Here is a 20,846-nt window from a genome sequence, read left to right on the forward strand (position 1 = left end):
TAATTTCTATGGGGTACTTTACCCAAAGTATGACTGTTGGGCCAAAAGGGTATCCTGAGAGGATACTTCCCCAGATTTTTGAGTTTCCTCCTCGGAATTTGTTTGTCCCGGACACTTTCACTTTTCAAGCTCTAAGGAACAGCTAGCTAGCGACGCCTCCCGGGGATAAAACACTAGCTGCCCGCAGCATCCCTTTTAGAGCGCTTGCAGGTGGCGCTCCAGGGCCAAAGGGTTTAGTGGGGAGCGCTAAATAGTAGGAGACGGAGGACGGAGGCTTGGGCTCTAGGGTGACCCTGGGCAGGTGACGTTCCTCCCCTGGCCTCGGTTTCCTTCCGCGCAGTCTTTGACTCCAACCAAAATTAGGTGCAGCCCGTACCTAGAGCTGGTGACCTCTTATCTCTGCCTTACGAATTCCTAGACTAGTTGGCTCTCCCAGGACCTAGGCTGCGCCTCCCTCCTCCCTGCCCATCATCTTCCCTCCGCACGGCCCGGTCTTCTCGGGCGGAGTTAGCTCAGTAAGGCCAGAAAGGGTAAAGCAACCACCACAATTAACCCCTCCCCTGGATCGGTCATTTATTGCTTCTGCCGGACTTTGGCTCGCTCCCTCCCTGGCGGCTCGGCTATCGAGTGCTCCTGTCTGAACCTGGCGTGTAGCCGATGGCGTGCCGATGCGGCCATCCTTTGCTTCTGCCTGGCTCCGCCCTCCCGTTGGGGCCGGGGCGGTAGCCCAGAGATCCGCGGCTCGGCCCGCGACTTACAGTCACTTTGCCTGCTGCGGGCGCTTCCGGTTCCGGTACGAGGAGCCGCACGGGATTCGAGGCTCCAGGCATGGCGGGGAGCCGCCTGGAGACCGTGGGGAGCATTTTCTCTCGGTGCGTGCTCGGAGCCGGGGTGGGCCGAGGTCGCCTCCCCTTTTTACGCCCTTTCTTGGGTGGGTCTGAGTCCGGCCAGGCCTCTCTTGTGCTCTCTCCTGTTTCTCAAGAATTGTGCTTGACCACCTCACCCCTTAAATTTCTTAGCTCTCACGTTCAAGAGCGCACCTCTCCGCTCCCGGAGTGGAGGTCTCTAGGAAGAGGAAGGGAGGAAGGGGCTGAGGGGCCTGGCGGTACCGTCTTTGCATTTTCCGTAATGGGACGGGGATGGGGCGAGGGGGGTGGGACGCACATAAGAAGGTGGAAGATTAACTCCCGAGCACTGTTAGGTTGGTATGGAATATGGAAACATCTTACCTGTAGGTAGGGGACCTCCTGCTCTGCCCTCCTTCCGGTTGTCTTTCGGACTCTGTCACCCCGCCGGTGTCGCAGGGTGCGGCTACACTGATTCACTGACTGACCTTGGTTCTTTTTTTTTTTTTTTTTTGGTTTTGTTTTTGTTTTGCGGTACGCGGGCCTCTCACCGCTGTGGCCTCTCCCGCTGCAGAGCACAGGCTCCGGACGCGCAGGCCCAGCGGCCATGGCTCACGGGCCCAGCCGCTCCGCGGCACGTGGGATCTTCCCGGACCGGGACACGAACCCGCGTCCCCTGCATCGGCAGGCGGACCCCCACCCACTGTGCCACCAGGGAAGCCCTACCTTGGTTCTTTTTAAAAATTAATTAATTAATTAGTTTTTGGCTGCAGTGGGTTTTCTTGCTGTGCGCTGGCTTTTTTCTAGTTGCGGCGAGGCGCCCGGGCTTCAGTAGTGTGGCACGTGGGCTCAGTAGTTGTGGCTCGCAGGCTCAGTAGTTGTGGCACACGGGTTTAGTTGCTCCGTGGCATGTGGGATCTTCCCAGACCAGGGCTCGAACCCGTGTCTCCTGCGTTGGCAGGCATATTCTTAACCACTGTGCCACCAGGGAAGCCCTCTGACCTTCGTTCTTTACCCTTCCTTCAGGACGCGGGACCTGATTCGGGCTGGTGTGTTGAAGGAGAAGCCCCTCTGGTTTGACATATATAATGCCTTCCCCCCACTGAGAGAGCCGGTCTTCCGAAGGCCCCGCTTGCGATACGGCAAAGCTAAAGCTCACATCCAGGACATCTTCTACCACGAGGATCGGATTAGAGCGTGAGTGCTGGGCCTGTATGGTATGGCTGCAGAACTTTAGAAGGATAGGTTTAGCCAGCAGTCTGGCAACTTAAATAGGAATTGAGTCAGGGCTTGCTCTGTGGAGCCGGTCTTGTCTATCTAGCCGGATTAGGGAATCAGAGCCCCTCCCCCAGGTGAGAGAAGCAGAAGTTCGGAGAAGTAGAATCTGGAGTCCAGCAACTGACTGATCATTGCACAGTTACCTGTTTCTGCACATCTGTTTGGTGGCTGGCACCGTGCTAAGCCCTTAACCAACGTTATCTCATTGAGGTCTTACTTCAACCCTGCAAGGTCAGTATCCTCGTCTCCATTTTAGTCATGAGAACAGTGAGGCTCAAGGTCAACTTACTGGGAATTCACTGACAAAGCCCTTTCCCTCAAATACGGATGTCAGTTAGTTTTTAGTATCCAGAGTGTGTACAGTTTCTTTTCTCTTTAAATGTTAAGATCAGAGATTGTGCCTAATTGAAATTAATACATATACCCTTATTCTTACCCCTATTCCCGGATGTAAGAAAAGAATTTATGAAGTCATTTTCACTATTGAGGTCCAGGAACCTTTACTTGTGGAATCTTTTTTTTTTTTTTTCTCCCACAACACTCCTTTGACGCAGGAGAACAAGTATGTTCTGGCTCTGCTTTTAAATTTTCAGAGATCTTTGGGGCATTAAATACTTCTTCAGTACTTTTCTGCTCAGGTCTATTGCATGCTCTCGGTCAGGATGCTTTCAAGGTCATTTACACATTAAAGTCATTTGTGCTTCAATTTCTTCTACTGCTTCCTCTTTTATTGCTGTTAAGGCCAAAATAATAACACCTTATACTTAAATAGTTTTTTGAACCTTTATCTTTTTGGCCTTTTTTTTTTTTGGTGTTTTTGATATTTTTAAGAACTTACAACAACAAAATAAATTTCAGGTTTATCAAAACCTAAATGTAAAAAGTGAAGTCGTAAAAGTTCTAGAAGAAACTATGGGATAATTTAAAAAATAATCTAAGTGATAAAAGCCTACCTAAGCATGATATAAAAACCCAGAAGCCATAGATGAAAATACTAAAGTTTCTGCACACAAAAACTACCATAAAGGGCTTCCCTGGTGGCGCAGTGGTTGAGAATCTGCCTGCCAATGCAGGGTACACGGGTTCGAGCCGTGGTCTAGGAAGATCCCACATGCCGCGGAGCAACTAGGCCTGTGAGCCACAACTACTGAGCTTGCACGTCTGGAGCCTGTGCTCCGCAACAAGAGAGGCCGCGACAGTGAGAGGCCCGCGCACCGCGATGAAGAGTGGCTCCCACTCGCTGCAACAAGAGAAAGCCCTCGCACAGAAACGAAGACCCAACACAGCCTAAAATAAATAAGTAAATAAATAAATTAAAAAAAAAAAAAAAAAACTACCATAAGCAAAAGTCAGGTGACATACTGGGAAAAAATTTTGCAACATGTATGACAGAGGGCTAATTTCCTGTTTATATTGCTATAAAGTTTGCTTATGAGTCAATAAGAGAAAGACCAAAAGGAAAAATAGGCAAAGAACGTGGACAGGTCACAGAAAAGGAAATTCATTTGCTTTTAAACATGAAAAGATGTTCAGCCTGTTTCATAAGAAAAGCAAAACTACAATGAATTATAATATTTCACCTGTCAAATGGACAAAGATAAAAAGTCAGAAGATATAATTAGGTGCGGGTGTTTCTATAGAAATAGGCGGTCTCCTGCCTTCCCGGTGTGGGTATAAGTTGACACAGCCCCTTTGGCAAGCATTCTGGCAATTTGCAAGGCCAAATTACAAAGGCACATACCTTGACCCAGCAATACCATTTTTATGAAATTATTCCACAGGCTTATTTGCATGGTACACTAAGAAATATAGATAAAGGTAATCATTGCAACACTGTCTAAAGTAGCAAAGGACTAGAAACAATCTACGTGCCCTGATTTGAAATGATCTCTGAGAAATATTAAGTAAAAAGGAAAGATGTGTTTACTATCCTTGGGGTTAAACAGTGTGGCTGAGGAAAGGGAATGATAGATGCATGTATGGTTGTATAGTGATAGAACATTCCTGGGTGGATACACAGGAAACGGCTTAGTGTTGCTTAAGGGGAGTTGAACTGGGAGTTTAGGGTACAGAGGTGAGGAGGAGTGTTACTTTTCACTGGATACCTTTCTGTAACATTTGATGTATTTACCATGTGCATGCATTGCTTATTTAAAACGAACAAAAAAGGTCTGTAAGTCGCCTTATACTCAATTTCTCAGGGCCCAGCAGTTATTCTTTCCTCCATTCTTGGCCATGATCTATAACTGGAGATTTATATTGTGTTGTTTTGTACTTTCTAGGAAATTTTATTCAACCTATGGATCTGGTCAAAAAGCTTTTGATCTGTTCAATCCAAACTTCAAGTCTACCTGTCAACGGTAAGCCATTCCACAAGTCTTTGGTTACCTTTCTTTTTTTAGGATTTAGTTGTCAATTTGAGGGGTTTTGTTGCATTCCACTTGAGGACAAAGATGTTCCTGTAAGAAGATCTCTTTTTTAAAAAATTTTAAACCATAGGTCCTTGTTGGTTATCTGTTTTAAATAGAGCAGTGTGTACCTGTCAATCCCAAACTCCCTATGAAGTTCTCTTAAGGGAATACTCGGGACTGTGTAATAGCGTGTCTTGACAACTCAATATACAGACTGAAGATGCGACTGCTTGGAATTCTAGGTTTGTGGAGAAGTACATTGAGCTACAGAAACTTGGAGAAACAGATGAAGAGAAGTTATTTGTGGAAGCAGGGAAGGCTTTATTGGCAGAAGGTGTCATTTTACGTCGAGTAGCAGAAGCAAGGACTGTGAGTATTTTATTAGCAAAACTGTTACTAGGATTGGTTGTCTGTTTGTCAGAGGTTAAAGGAAGGCTTGGTTTTCTTTCCCCAGCCGTGGCTCCAGGTCAAATACTGTTAGAGTGAATAGACTAGAATTTTGTGGTAAGGGTTGCTGCTTGGAACAAGTGAGTTGTCATGAGGGCTTTTAAAATCGTGGTTCTGTAGAGACTTTTATCATGTTTATTGTCTGTTGTAATCAAATTTGACCTGAGATATTAGTGTTAGATTTTTGAGACAGTGACAGAATGTGCTGGTCATATAGCTTCAGCTGATTAATTGAGTGAAAGTCATAACATCCGCGTGGCGCGCTCACATCTGGTCTTTTAAGCAACAGGACGGTAGTCACATTTCCTGGAAATCTGAACCCATGGGTGTCGAGCCCCAGACTGCATTGGAGGCGAACCAGTCTCTGAAAGAAGATCCACAGGCCCAGCATTTGGGGGCACCTGGAGAACAGTCGACAGGCCTCTCACCTCCCTGAAGAACTTGTGTGCTGTGTATACTGACATCCAAACCGGATTCACTACATGAATGTTGTACCATTTTTAACAGTTGAACTGTGTAAATGTTTCTTGATCTCTAAGGCATCATGTTTGCCTTCTTTTGGTTCCCACTTCTAGGTTGTCATAAAGCTCTGTATCATGGTTTGAAGAAGCAGTTGTGTGAACTTTTATGTTAGGGCGGTATTAAACAAAGAATTCCTTGGTGCTTATAAAGTAAATTTACTTTAAAATTGTAAATAGCATGAGGAAACCTTTGTAAGTATTGTTTGAATGGGACTCATTCTGAGTAGGTTTGCTTGGAGTTTTGTGTTCACATTTGACTCTGGTATGTTTCTCTTCTCTTGATCCATCAGACTTTTACACATTCTTTTGCACATCAGGTGTGGTTCCCTGGCCAACCGTGTCTGCAGCTAATCTTTGTACTTTTTGCTTGAGAGCCTAGGCTGACTTGTGCTTTGCGGTTAGAATGAGGATCTATCGTTGGTGGACCAAGGCGAAAACTACAGCTTTAATCTCATGGATTGAGCGCTGGAGATGGTTAGCACAGACCTGCAGGTAGCAGGCTGCTCAGGAAAGATTTGTTGAGTGAATGAATGATGACATCCCGCTGAAGACTGAATTCAGATGACTTCTCTGTAGGGAACTGGGTTGCCAAGAGGGATGACGCTCTTCACCGGCATCCACCTTCCTCCCTGGTGTCAGGGGGTGCTTACGAGTTGGTTTTTTTTTTTTTTTTGTGGTACGCGGGCCTCTCACTGTTGTGGCCTCTCCCATTGCGGACCACAGGCTCCGGACGCGCAGGCTCAGCGGCCATGGCTCACGGGCCCAGCCGCTCCGCGGCATGTGGGATCTTCCCGGACCGGGGCACGAACCCGTGTCCCCTGCATCGGCAGGCGGACTCTCAACCACTGCGCCACCAGGGAAGCCCTGCTTACGAGTTTTTACCGGCTCCCCTCTTTCTTCATTTCCTTATCTTTTACTGAATAAATAAAACACCCTTCAGCAATTAGTTTTCAGCTATCAGTAATTTGCTGCTCCAGAAGCCTCTTACTTTAAACCTTGTGTAGCTATTCCCCCCTGTTCCTGTGTGCAGTCTCTTCTGTCTCCTGGCATGTCAAGGGCGGGGTCCACACCCCACAGACTGTATGCCTTGCACGTGGTGCTCAGGTAATAGAAGGCCAATGAGTACATGAGGCAAAAGCCATTCTCAGCCATGCTGCTTCTCCCCCCACCTTTACCACTGTTGTTCAATTCCTCTTGTTTAGGGAATGCTTTATATTTAGATGGGGAAGTAAATGACATCCATTCGACATTAGGCAACCACTGGGTGCCAGACACCGGGCCTGGCCTTGGGAGGAAGACTGCGGCAGGTGGAGCAGTTGGTTCTGTTCTCAGAGGAACGATCGTGGCCCCCTCATTCTCAGAAACCTTATCTTTCTGGGATTCAAAAGGTGGTTTCTTTGTCATAGTAATGAAGACGTTTAAAAAAATTACTTGTTGCATAATTAAAGAAAATGTCATACATGCTCATGGTTCAGAATTTGAAGGTGAAAAGTCAATCTCCTTTCCACTCCTGTCCTGTCCCCTGGCCCTCCCATTTTCCCTCCCCTGCGGTCACCAATATCCCCTTTCTTTCCAGATATAATTTTGAGTGTGTACAGGGGGGCACAATGTATGCTGTTCTGTACCTTGTTTTCCACTTAACGCCTCAGAGATCCCTCGTATGGATGCGTAGCAAACCTTTAGGTTGAACCTCAGTGATCAAAACATAGTCAAAGGGAACATAGTCATTGTGAGCGGCCGGGTGGCGGCTGCCAGTTCACACAGAGCCGGGTTGGGTTGCACGATATGAGGGGAGGTCTGCGTGCTGTGGGGCTGGGTTGGGAGCGTGCTCCCGCCTTCCCTGTCCCCCACCCTGAGCCAGAGAGAGAACTCAGGAGCCCCAGCGCCCCAAATAGAAGGATCCCTGAACAGCCATCCCCCTCCCCACTGCTGGGGGGGGCGGTGGCTAAAGTCTAGGCTTCTGAGAAAGCCAGGATGGGAAATCTTTCAAAAGAAGAAAATAAAACATTGTCAAAGGTGTGAAGCTTCCTTGGGGAATTCAGAACTCTTCCCATGGTCAGTGTGGGCAAAAGCCATCACCAGGTCGCTACAGTGTTTGGAGAGAATGGAAGTGTGACCTCATTCTTGGCTTTCAGGAGCTTCAAATCTAGTTGGGAAGATAAGGGTGACTTTCAAAACAAGATGAATCCCTTTAAATTACAGAAGTGTAGAGAGTCAGGGAGAGGGATCAGCCCTGGAATAGTTTAGGACCACTGCCCGGAGAGCCTGGAAGGGCAGGTGGGGTGTGGAGTGTGCGTGCTGTTTCTTTTGCCAGGAGCACCTCCCTGCCACCGCAGCCTTTAGAAACCATACTTTCACAGCCCTTTCAAAAGCTATCTCTGCTCGCAAGATGTACCAACATCCAAATTGAGTCTCAAGTGCCTGTCGAGACACTTCCAGGCTGCGCTCACTGCAGTCAGCACCCTGGGTCCACTATTTATACTCCTGCCTGGTTGACCCTGGTCTTCCGTGCCAGAGGTAACTAACTATCCTCTCGCTATTGAGAGTGTGAACAACAGCAGAAATTCTTACTTGTATGCACTAAATCATTAAATCAGGAGTAGACCCTCCATGTGGGTTTGCTGAGCTGAAGCCAAGGAAGGCATGAGTCCAGGTTACAGTGAAGTTTGCACCTGACAAGTCTGAAGGTCTGGGTTCTAGTTCTGGTTGTTCAGTTTTTACTGGTGTGACCTTGTGCCTGTCACCGTCTCTCTGACTACAAAATAGGGATGACGTTTGCCTCTTCGGCTTCCAGTTAGTACTGTGAGAATTACTTGAGATAATGAATGCGCAACTCACTTGTAGCATGTGTGACAGGTGCCTTGATTAGTCTCTTGAGCAGTGGAAAACAGGTTGGAGCAGATAGGATGGGATCAGGTCACGGTGACCTCCATAACTACACAGAGGACCTGAGTGGGTATAAGGAAGTTTGAGCAAGGAAGTAACGCGTAGTGAAAACTGTCAGGTCAGAGGAAGGTTCACCCAGATGTGACATAAAGAACAGGGTTGGGGGAGTGGGCAGGGAGGGAGGGGAGAAGAGACATGGCAGAAAGATGTGTCTCTGTAGTCATCCCACTTGAAGGCAGGGATTTCAAGGTTGCAAACCTGAGTGACCAGAAGAATAGCGGTATCACTAACACACAGCAAGGTGGGGAAGAGAACTTCAGTTCTCAACATACTGAGTTAGAGGTCATGGCTCACTGTTCAAGTGGCAGACGGAGATGGGTTGGGTGTCTGGGAGATGCGGAGGAAACCTTAGCACAGGTAAGGGTTGGAGCCAGGAGAATGAATGAGCTCTCCAGGGGGAGGGTAGAGAGACACAGGGTGTGGGGACTGAGCCAGGACGGGGAAACAAAGTCAGCAGATGAAAGAGGTCCTGCATCATCCATCATTTAAATAGAGAGGCTTGTTTAAGTGGTCCCAGATTCACCAGGTTTTACAGAGGTCTCCTTTTGTTTTTGTTGGGTAGAACCGATCCTTGCTTGTGTGTCCTTAAAAGGCAAGCACAAGTCTTTTTGTAGCTTTGTGTAGTCTTCCTCAACTTACGACGCGGTTAAGTCCCAATAAACACATCGTAAGTTGAAAATATCGTATGTTAAAAATGCATTTAATACACTTAAGCTACTGAACATAAGAGCTTAGCCCAACCTACCTTAAACACGCTCAGAACACTTCCATTAGCCTACACGTGGGCAAAATCATCTAACACAAAGCCTATTTTTGTATAAAGTGTCAAATAGCTCATGTAATTTGTTAAGTACGGTACTGAAAGTGAAAGACGGAACGGTTGTAAGTGTATCAGTTGTTTTCCCTCGTGATTTCATGGTTGACTGGGAGCTGCCCTGCCCAGCATCACAAAAGAGTATCACAGTGCATATTGCTAGGTTGGGAGAAGATCAAAATTCAAAAATCAAAGTGTGGTGTCTACCGGAGGCGTATTTTTGCACGATTGTAAAGTCTAAAACTTGTCAGTCAAACCATCGTAAGTCGGGGACTGTCTATATAATATTTAATGTCCTGTTTTCCTGATAGTGAAAGTGGTATTACAGAAAACCTGTGCCTCCAAAGGATTCCTGATTTTGTTAGAATGATACCCTTCCCCCTAGATAAATGATGGCTTGCCACTTGAAAACATTCAACAGATTCTTTTTTTTAAACAAAGTCATTCACGTGGGATGATAGGATTTTCTCTGAGGCTAGCACTGGTGCCTGCCTCTGTTCTTGGGCATCCAGATGAGGCACGCTAGCCTTGTGCGGCCTTATCCATCCTTCTAGGCTCTCAGCTCTGACCGAGCCTTGCTCAGAACCAGGCTGTCTGTTTCCCTGACTACCTGGGACCTGGGGCATGTGACATGGTGTGGCTCCGATAATGGAAGCAGGCTGGCACTGTGGAGCTAGGAACAAGGAAACGTGAGTCGTGTGTGTTTGGGGGGTGGGGGTGGGAGGGGGCAAGGTTATTACTTTGTTCCCGGTCCCTGTGTTCCTGCGTTCTATTGCAGAACAGCCAAAAGGTGGAGGACCGGCTGGCTGGGTTAATCATGCGTTTTGAGCCTTTGATGGTGCTCGATGAGCTGGATGCCTGAGTATGTTCAGTGAGCAGCTTGGTTGAGGTCACCTTAGCTGATGGAGGAAGGGCACCTGCCCTCCTGTGGAAAAGGCAGGAAATGGTTTTCCTGTCAATCCTAGGGTAGCGCTCAGTGTGGCAAGTGGGTCTCCGATTGGATAAGCCCAGCACTGGAGCAGTTTCTGTGGAGACGCTGAACCAGACAAGTGTTTATTGCTGCAGCATGAAAATGAAAAGGTTGCTAGGGGAAGGCAAAGGAGGCCGGAAGTTAAGTGCTATGTTCCCTACAAATGCCGCCTCCATGGCTCACCCCCTACCCCCCACCATCGGGGCAGATTACAGAGAAGGGATTTTCGTTAAATGTTAGCTGACAATGAAATTACATTTGGGGTATAGTTTTACCCTTGATTGATGCTTTTCCTGGACTGGAACTTAAATGTCAGTCACCTGACCTTCTAGTTGCTCAGTTCTTTTAATTAAAAGATGATTCTAAGTAACATCCAGTAGTGGTCTATTTATTATTTATCAAGCATTTTCTTTCCAGCAGTTAGTGAAAGGTCAGTCGCTTCAATGGATGCTTTGTTTTTGGTGAGCAGCTTAGATGAAAAGACATACAATCAATCTCTGCTCCCTCCTGTTTGCTCATGGGCAGGACACTGTTTAATAGTCATTGTGGCATTTAGGATCGCAGACCTCTTGAAACATGCAGAAAAGTGCACTTGCATCCCTTGCTGCTGAACATTTCTCCAAAAGTAAACATCAGGTTGTGATTATGGTTAATAATGAGATATTGATTGTTTGAAAATGTCACCGCCTGGGACCTTGGCCCCAGCACCGCTAGATGGCGCTGCACTCTTATGCTGATCGGCCACAATCATTTTATTTCCTTGCCTCAGGGTACCTTGCCTTTCAAGGTTGGAGAGTGTCCTTGTAAAATGGTGTTCTGCCTGAGATTTAGGAAGCTGAGGTCCTGGGGTGCCTGGGATAGGGCAGAGATGGGAGCGGATGGGCCTCAGGGCAGATGGCAAAGACTTATGGGGAGGGGACGGGGGACCCAGCACTGTCTGCATCATAATAGGAGCAGAAGGGGAAGAACGTGGACTTCCCTGGTGGCACCGTGGTGGAGAATCTGCCTGCTAATTCAGGGGACACGGGTTCGAGCCCTCTGTGCTCCGCAAGAGAGGCCGCGATAATGAGAGGCCCGCGCACCGCGATGAAGAGTAGCCCCTGCCCTCGCACAGAAACGAAGACCCAACACAGCAAAAATAAATAAATAAATGGTTAGAATTCTTCTACACCTAAGCTCTGAGACAATCCTCCTCCATTTAGGGAAAAAAAAAAAGGGGGGGGGGTGAAGGACCTAACTGGTGCTGAGCCCCTTTTGCTGAGGAGGAACGGTGCAGGCAGGGGGGCATTGCAGAGCAGCGGAAAAAACCCAGGCCTTTGGAGAGACAGACCCAGGTTTGAAACCCAGATAGATGGCTTTGTCTTGTGACATTAGGGGAGTGAGTGAATGAATAGCTTGTGCCTCAAGTTCCTTATCTGTAAAACAGGAATACTCACATCTGCCTCTTGGAGTTGTGAGCAGATGAGCGTGAACAAATCAGATGTGTCTTCCCTCTCCCTGCTTGAAGACCTCAGCAACTGTTGATTCCCACTGGGTGGAGACGAATGTGCTTTAGATCAAAATGCAGAAGAAACCAAACAATGGTGTCGTGTACCTTTTCACCACACGCTTGTTTAACCATTTATCTTTTCTCAACCCTTCCCCGCTAATAGTTACCATCTCCTTTATCTTCTTCCAGCCTTCTAGCACCCAATCAATCAATCAGTCAATCAATCAATCAAAAAAGACAAAGGAGGAAACCAAACACCGTCCTGCGAACTTGTCCGCTATTGGAACTTACCCAATGCTGGTAGGTTTCACTGAAAAACATGCTTTTCTTTAGTTTTTTCTTAGGCAGATAGTGTGTGTAGAAACCCATGTCTTAATGGCATTCCTTCTCTGCCTCCTTTCCTTCCTCATTGTTGCTCCCCTGCCCTCCTTGTGCTAAACTTTTCTCCTTTCTTTCTCCCCCCCTGCACCCCAGATTGTGGAGGGAAGCCAGAGGCTCCCAACCTAGAGGCCCAGCAGAAGAAAACCTCAGAGACATTGTTTTCTGGGACCTGGGGCTGCTCAGCAATTGGGGCAGGAGTTTCTGGAACTCCCCCTGGTCCTCCTCCCAGTGAAGGGCAGGACGTCGTGGGTGCCAGGGCTGAAATGGTGGGTCGGATGGGAGTGCGGTCGGAGAGCCGGAAAGATCTGCTCATTGTCCTTCCCCCTGTCCAGTGCCCCTCTCCCTCCATTTGACCCTGGCTGGTCTGCAGGTGGGTCGTGGGACCCCAGTGCCTCTGGTCACCCGGGATGCTAGGTCAGAGGAGCACAGCGCTTAGGGTGCCACCCAGGTGCGTTGGGAGGAAGAGCTCTCTGCCTTCTCTCCTCTCGAGGTCTCAGTCAAAAAGCTGTGTTCAAATCCTGATGCTCCCTGTGTGACTGCGGCTTTGGGCCGGTCACTTAACCCTTCTAAGCCACATTCAGTCCCAGCACAGGGTCTGGAGCCTGATAGGTCCTTGAAAGTGTATTTGTTGAGTGAACGAATGAACAAAGGAATGCTTCCCCATCTGTATCGTGGGGATAATCGTATTGGCACCAAGGATGCTTTGGGGGGCAGAATGCCAACAAGATGCTGGTGTGGCAGAACTTTGTAACCTCAAGCCTTCTACAGTTGCGAAATAAAGGTGTGGGGAGATGGAAGTGGGTGTGGAGCCGCAGGGCTGGGCTTCTCCGGAGAGGTTGACGGTCCTGTCTCTCCTGCTGAAGAATTCTGCAGGAAATGCCCACCGTTCCTCAAACCCCCTCCCGGCGTGCTCAGTTTAAACTCCAGACATGCTCAGGATTATCTCGAGAATATTAAACACGGGGAGAGAGGAGGATGCTGAGCTTTATCACCAGCTTCCCCTGGCTCCTGCCAAGTGAGGTGAAATGGCCCTGCTCCAGCTCACGGCGGGGTCACGGCCTTCTCGCCCTCCTGGAGCGCATCCTCTTCCCGAGGCCTGGCTTCCTGCTGGGATCCACCCCCCTGCCGTGGCATATGAGTCACTTTGGCTCCCTTCCAGCACCCTGAGGGTATAATTCAAGGAACAATGGGCTTGTGCCGTCACTGCTGCCAGCCTCGGGCTGTCACCTCTCACAGCGAGGCAGGGTCTCCAGTTCAGAGCGGGCGGAGGAAGGGTCCAAGCCCAGGGCCTGGCTTATTACCTCAGTGACTGTGCCTGAGCCCTGGCTCCTGTTTCGCTGTCCAGCCACACTCATGGGGCCCCTGAGGTTAGAACAAGAGGCTTAATGTCAGAAAAATTCCACATTAAATCCTAAGAAGGCAACCTTGTCTTTGGCAACATTGCCCCATCCCTCACTTTCCCAATTTTGGATGTGTGAGAAGAGGAAGGGGCCCTGGGAGACAGGCCAGGTGAGTAGGAACGGTCTGGTAACCTGAGCTCCAGGCAGATAAAGGACACCAGAATATTCCATAGTCCTACAGCATTCCAGCCGGGTCTCTCCTGGCCTGGGCAACCTAACCTCCAATCCAGCATGTTCTTAAGGTTGGACCTGTTTATTCCTTCCCTTTTGATTGCTGAAGTAATCAAAGTCAAATTCAGACTGGCTTCTGAAAAGAACCACTTTGAATACCTGTAAAGTCAGGAAGGTCGAATTCAGGAAACTCTTATCCACAGGACTTTGTTCCCCTGAGCTGTTGGCCACTTATAATTAATATTAATGAAAGATAGATGACAGATGCTTACTGCCCAACTGGTATGCGTTGCCAAACCCCAAAGGGGTTACTTTAAGATCTAAAGGACTTGAATGTACTTTACTGTCACGTTGAAGAGAATAAAACTTTCAGGGTATAGTCAAAATTTCGTATGTATGAGAACTCACAGGCGGTGTCTGCCTTAACAACACAACACAAGACGAAACAAAAAAAAGAACTGAGTGTGCCGCCACTTCTTACTGACCTTTAAAAATAGCTCCCTTAAGCCCAAAACCGATGCAGGAGAAGACTTGAGACAGTAGATGGAGCACAGGCTGAGGCTCCTGGAGACCCCGGCCCGGCCCCAGCTCATCCACTAATTGGCTGTGACTTTGGAAAGTCATTAAACCTTTTCAGCCATTTGGAAAATAAGGGGCTGAACTACAAGACCTCAGAAGGCCTATTCTTTGGGTCTGTGGGTCCGAGAAGAGCCACAAAGATGGGGCGAGCAAGCACATTCCAAGACTTACTAAATACTTACTTAAAATCTTTTCACTTTTTCAATTTTGATTATGGAAGCACTCGTAAAGGTAGAGAAAATAGTGTAATGATCCTCCATACGTTCATCGTGTAGACTTAACCCTTATTAATATTTTGCCATATTTGCTCACCTATATTTTTTCTGAAGTATTTTAAAGCAAGTCCAGACTTGACCTCCCTCCCCCAAGGCTTCAGCCTGCTTCTCTGAAAAAAAAGGCCTTTTCTTACGTCAACGCAATACCATCATTAAGCCTAATAAGATGGTAATTAAAAGTAATTTGGGGACTTCCCTGGTGGTCCAGTGGTTAAGACTGCGCTTCCACTGGAGGTGGTGCAGGTTCGATCCCTGGTCAGGGAACTAAGATCCCACATGCTGCACGGTGCAGCCAAAAAAATTAATTTAATATCACCTAATACCCAGTCCATATTCCGATTTCCCCAGAGTTCCCTGAACAGGCTCTTAGCCTCCTCCTACCCCAGGTCTGTCCCTGGGGTCAACCACTGTTAACTACTTCCAGTTTTAGTGCCTCTGGTGACTACATTCCCAGAAATCATAGTTTATACCACCACTTCTTGTTTACCAACTGCAGTCACAGTGTCTGGGCTTCCTGCTATGATAGATGAGGGTTGAGCTAACTTAGATTCTCTCTTCCTTCCATTGGGGTGTATTTCCACCTAGTTCTTCTGTATAGTAACACCTACTGAGGTTCTACTTTGGGTTGAATTGTGTTCTCCCCCCAAAAGGTATGTTGAAGTCCTAATTTCCGGTGCCTGTGAATGCGACCTTATTGGCACCCTCGTAAGGAGAGGGATATTTGGAAACAGACACACACAAAGAGGGAAGATAGCCATGTGAGGACGGAGGCAGAGATTGGAGAGATGCAACCACAAGCCCAAGAGTGCTGAGTTTTGCTGGCAACCACCAGGAGCCGGAAGAGGTAAGGAAGGATTCTCCCTTCCAGCGCTCAGAGGGAGCATGGCCCTGCAGGCAACTTGATCTCAGCCTTCTGGTCTCCAGAACTGTGAACGAATAAATACCTGGTGTTCTAGGCCACTCAATTTGTGGCAGTTTGTTATGGCAGCCCTAGGAAACTAATATGGTTCCTCTATCTTTGGAGCATTACTGTAGGGGAAAAACTCAGTTTTCCACATTCCTATGTAGGGAAAAACCCAGTTCTTCCCTCCTGGGTGTTTCTTCTTGTCAGTTTCCCTCACTACTCACATAAAACACTTCACTTCTGGTCACCAAACAGGTGGAGGTTTCCCCCTACAACAAGCAATTCTCTGAGACACCAGCTGAGTATCCTACAATTTAATTCAGTTCTGACACTGTCTACCCCGAGATAGCATCAGATCCCACAGGTTAAGAGCCCAGCCTCCCAGTCTTATAAGACTGCCCACCCTCACCCCGCATACACACACACATACTTCGGATGCCAGTCACAAGCCCAGGTCATCATCTGTGCTTCGGACCAACCAGCTGAAGATCAGAGCTTCCAACGACCCCCTCCTTGGGTTTCATTAATTTGCTAGGGAGACTCACAGAACTCAGGGAAACACTTGCTTAACGGTTTACCAGTTTATATGTGACAAAGGATCAGATGAGCCGCCAGATGGAGGAGATGCCGAGGACAAGGCATGGGGAAGGGACGTGGAGCTTCCGTACCCTCCCCAAGGCGCCACACTCCCAGCACCCCCACGTGTTCACCAACCTGGAAGCATTCAGAACACCATAGTTTGGGGATTTTACGGAAGCTTCATCATATAGGCATTATCAATCATCAACTCCATTTTCAGCTCTTCTCCCTCCTCAAGAGAATGGGGGGGCGGGGCTAAAAATTCCAAGCTTCTAGTCGTGGCTTGGTCTTTCTGGGGACCAGCCCTCATCCAGCAGCTATCTAAGAGCCCACCTAGAGTCACCTCATTGGAACAAAAAACACTCCTATCACCCTGGGAATTACAGGGGTTTCAGGAGCCCTGTGTCAGGAGCCGGGGGCAGAGACCAATACATATTTCTTGTTACAAATTACAATCACAACTACATAAAATGCTTATGGCTGTATTTCTTGTTCCGCCAACTACCTCGATTCTCTACTTTGTGAAACGGGGATAAGAACCAAAGGTTTCAACAGACAGCTGAGTGGACCCAGGGTCCGAGAAGTCGGAGGGGTCATGAGCTGCGCCAGGCAAAGGGCAGATGCTTCTGATCCAGGGCCATAGCTGCTCCAGCTCGAAGGCTGTAGAGGGTCCCAGCGCCGCCGCCGCAGGAGCGTGAGGGAGGGCCCTGCCCAGACGTGATGTTATCTCATGTGCCTGCAGGCACCAGCCCCCAGAGTCTGCCTGCTTCCCTCTTGCTTATCACAGACCTGTTCCTCTGGAAAGGTTCCAGACGCCCGCTATGCAGATGGGTCCTCACAGAGTAGCTTCTTCTGAGTCCTGTTTTGACCTGAGGCGCTGGCACGCATTGCGGGATGCTAGCAAAATTGCATGATGCTTCCCCCCTTTTTTCTGTAGGAATGTCATTAACCATCTTGCCAAATTGCTCTTCTAGAACCGTTGTGCTGAGTAGACGAGTGTACCCATTTCTCCCACCCTGGCCCATTCTTGGGGTGTTTTGTGTACTACGTTTGCCTAAACTTTGCTTGATCTTTCTTTCCGTCTGTCCAAATGTCCCCATCTACTCATTTTTATCCTCGTATACTTTCTGTAAGCATTCTTTTGTCCATTCGCCCTCCTTTTTTCTTTTGAATGAAGCAGGATCTAAATACATAAGAATTAGACAGGGCCCCACAGAATGGAGGTCACAACGCACAGGGGCTGCCTGCTACCCCAGCCCTGGTCCTGCAGGGGTCCTGGCTCTCAGGATTTGTTAAGGTTGCTATCAGTTGTGGCTAATATATGTTCAGTGCTCACTACATAATAGGTGCCCTGGTTACATTATCTTGTTCAATCTCATAGCAACCCCATGAAATACCACCATTATTCCCAGAACCTTGATTCAAAGGAGGCAGTGATGCCAGAGTCTCTGCTCTTAACCAAGGCCTCCAACAGGGCTGCCGCGTGGGGTGGCTCAGGCTGCACGTTGCACAACCCCAGGGCACACCGTTTGCACAGACTGCCTTCTGAACGGCGCCCCCTGGAGTTGTGCAGTGCAGTGGCCCTGGCCTTCTACGACGTAAGAGCTTAAGGAAAATGCTTTCTACCTATTTGACAGGCTTAGGACGGTAGATCTCACTACCCACTGAGGGGCTTTTCTGTTTTGCATTTATAGGACTTTCTTAAGGTCATGGTTCTTCATGTTTTAAAAGCCTGTTGGTGTGGAAGCCCTCCCACCTACATAAACATTTGTTTGGGAAGGGAGTGCCCAGCATGGGCCCCGTGCACTGACACCAGCCATGTAAGGGCATGGACTCGGCCTCTGTTTGTGGCTTCCCCCCTTGGCCACTGCAGACTTATTGAGCAATATATTATGAGCGTGCCTCACTTTGATGATGTGTTATAGATAAATCATTAAGGAGGCAGCTCACTGCGGTGATGTATTGGTGTAATAGATCATCAGAGTGAAGTCTTCTGCCGACATACGGCCTGGCTCAAAGGGTGGTGTCATTCAGGGAAGAATTAGCCCAGCAGCAGATCTGGCTTAATTACAGGATAAAAGGTTTGTGAATGATAGGTTGAAGTCTACAGCACCAGCATTTTGATTCTTGATGTAAAAATATAATTGGGCTTCCTGAGAGAATTTTTGATTATTTTCAAACAGCCCTCCGCTTTATCACAACAGCACAACTTGCCATGTGGCTGCTGGGGTACGTTTTATTGGGGGGAATCTCCAGGCCCTTTCCACATCTGAGTTACTGTGGTCCTTTCAATTTGTAGGCCACAGAGTGAGTTAAGGGGAGATAAAATCCAGGAGGCCTGCCTTTAAGGCCTTCAGAAAGATGTTCTTAGCAAGCAGACTGTTGGAATTGAGTGATTTATTCAAATCATCATTAACTAAGGCAGTGGTTCTCGACTCAATCTGTGTGCACGTGTGGGAAGAGGGCAGTCTGGCGAGTATGTGTGTGCATGTGTCTGAGAACATTAGCATCTCAGGGATAATAATAATAATCATGTTTATTGGACACTTAACATTGTGCTAAAGGTTTTGCATGTGTTATTTAATCTCATTTAATCCATACAGCAACATTGTGAGACAGGCATTCTTCTTCTTCTCATTTTCCAGATGAGGAAATCAGCCAAGAGCTGGCATTACCGGCCAAGGTGGCACAGATGCTCGGGGGCAGAGCCGGTGGGCCTGGTGCTGCAGGTGACTCTTACCATCTCCCCTCCCACCTCTAGATCCACCCCGCTTCCTTTGAGAACCCTAAACCAGCGCTCTGTGGACCACAGACCTCAGTGAGCACAGCTCAAGATGCGTTTGTTGGAAAAGTAATTATTTTATTTTAAGACACATAAATCAAACATTCGGTATTAGTATCGGGCCTCCAGTTTGGTCTGAGTTGGTTATTTCTTGAAAAGCTTGTAGGATGAGACTTCTAGCAATAGTAGGTGAAACTATTTGGCCCAGCTCTCCCGGGAGACAATGACAATAGATGCATAAAATATTTTTTGAAATATTCTTAAATAGTATTAAATTGCTGATAGGAGAGTAAGAATGACTAGGTTGACAGAGATGGAAGAATAGGAACCAGAGGGGTGAACGAGCACAGAGGCTGCTTTCACCCTGAGGGTTACTGTTCCTGATGGCCCTACAGCTACTGGAAGAGAGAGGGCGATGGAGGCCAGAAGGCAGCCCTCTCCACAGTATGTGGGGAGCCCCAGGGCTATACCCCTGTGGGAGGTGACCTGGAAGTGGAGCAGCCTACATGCAGAATTACAACCCAGGTTCCAATTACCCAGATTGTCCAGGTCCAGGAAATCTCAGTCTTAGATGTGGTTTAAGGTGGGCCCTTGGGACTTCCCTGGATGTCCAGGGGTTAAGACTTCGCCTTCCAATGCAGGGGGTACAGGTTCAATCCCTGGTCGGGGAGCTAAGATCCCACATGCCTCGTGGCCAAAAGAAAAAATACCAAAAGCATAAAAAACAGAAGTAATATTGTAACAGATTCAGTAAAGACAAACAAACAAACAAACAAACAAACAAAAAGGTCCACATCAAAAAAAAAAAGGTGGGCCCAGACTGGTATGGCTCCAACACATTACAGAAGCAGATCTCTGGACATCTGGCCTCATATTACTCCTATAAATAATTTTTAAAATACTGGACTGGGCTTCCCTGGTGGTGCAGTGGTTGAGAATCTGCCTGCCAGTGCAGGGGACACGGGTTCGAGCCCTGGTCTGGGAAGATCCCACATGTCGCGGAGCAACTGGACCCATGCGCCACAACTACTGAGCCTGTGCGTCCAGAGCCTCTGCTCCGCAACAGGAGAGGCCCGTGCACTGTGATGAAGAGTGGCCCCCACTCGCCGCAATTAGAGAAAGCCCTCACACAGAAACGAAGACCCAACACAGCCAAAAATAAATACATAAATTTATAAAAAAATAAAAAATAAAAATAAATAAAAATACTGGACTATGGTCGATGAGAACCAGGAACTCGACCCCGTGAGAACCAGCAAAAACAGGCAATAGAAACAGATCTATAAAGACTTTAGTTATTGAAACCATCAGACTACAGAAAATAAATGACTTTTCTTCCTTACTATGTTTAAATAAATAAAACATGAGCTTGAAAGATCTCTTAGAGAACAGAAGACAATAAATGAGAAGTTGTTATAGGACAAATATGCAGCTGTCTATCCACCGTTCTCCCCACCCATTCCACCCTCAACCCTTGTCCCTCAAAGAAGGAAGAAATTCTGGGCAGCAAGATTCAGTATGGAAATCTCACTTAGCTTTGGTACCAGGAAAACCAGGAAGGACATTGTCTTATTCTCAGTATGTTTATTTTCAATAAAGAATGTCAAATATAGAACTTCCTTATTTGGCTCTTATTTGTGACTTAAAAGAAATGTAATTTGAATTTTTATTTGTTTGGAAGTAAGAAATACTTACAGGCAAATTGACTGAAAAATCTTGAAAATAGACAACCAACAATATACCACAGCCCTCTCCCACAATAAAGAGGGGTATACAACTTCACCTTTTTAAATCATCATAGAAAATATACTATTAAATTTGATATGTAAGTGTTAAAATCTGAAATGTAAGTGGCTATGATGCTATGATGTATAGATGACATTGCTAAAAATCCTTAGGAATCAGAGTTAAAAACGTGGGCTCCACCTCAGACAGACTGGGTTGAAGCTCCAGTTCTGACAATTAACAACATTTTGTAATCTTGGGCAAATTAGTTAATTTCCCAGAGCCTCAGTTTGCTCATCTGCAAAATGGGGATGATAATAGCACTGCAT

General features: G+C 47.4%; 1 protein-coding gene across 3 annotated transcripts; it reads left to right on the forward strand.

Moving 5' to 3' along the window:
* The first annotated feature begins 685 nt into the window (after positions 1–685).
* On the forward strand, positions 686–20,411 carry MRPS23 (mitochondrial ribosomal protein S23). 3 transcript variants are annotated; one of them, XR_010838287.1, is made up of 7 exons: positions 714–872; positions 1,872–2,042; positions 4,406–4,483; positions 4,777–4,903; positions 11,911–12,021; positions 15,178–15,371; positions 18,656–20,411. XR_010838287.1 is itself a non-coding variant. In XM_059047782.2 (5 exons), exons 1-5 carry the CDS (start codon positions 829–831, stop codon positions 5,415–5,417), a joined length of 573 nt encoding a protein of 190 aa, XP_058903765.1. In that variant the 5' UTR covers positions 686–828; the 3' UTR covers positions 5,418–5,590. The 3 variants fall into 3 exon arrangements, 2 of the variants coding, with proteins under 2 accessions (XP_058903765.1, XP_066877967.1); XM_059047782.2 differs by lacking the exons at positions 11,911–12,021; positions 15,178–15,371; positions 18,656–20,411 and adding an exon at positions 5,265–5,590 and having other exon boundaries at positions 686–872; XM_067021866.1 differs by lacking the exons at positions 11,911–12,021; positions 15,178–15,371; positions 18,656–20,411 and adding an exon at positions 5,271–5,590.
* Positions 20,412–20,846: the final 435 nt, after the last annotated feature.

This window comes from Kogia breviceps, chromosome 19 (genome assembly GCF_026419965.1).
Source record: "Kogia breviceps isolate mKogBre1 chromosome 19, mKogBre1 haplotype 1, whole genome shotgun sequence".
NCBI classification, from domain to species: domain Eukaryota; kingdom Metazoa; phylum Chordata; class Mammalia; order Artiodactyla; family Physeteridae; genus Kogia; species Kogia breviceps.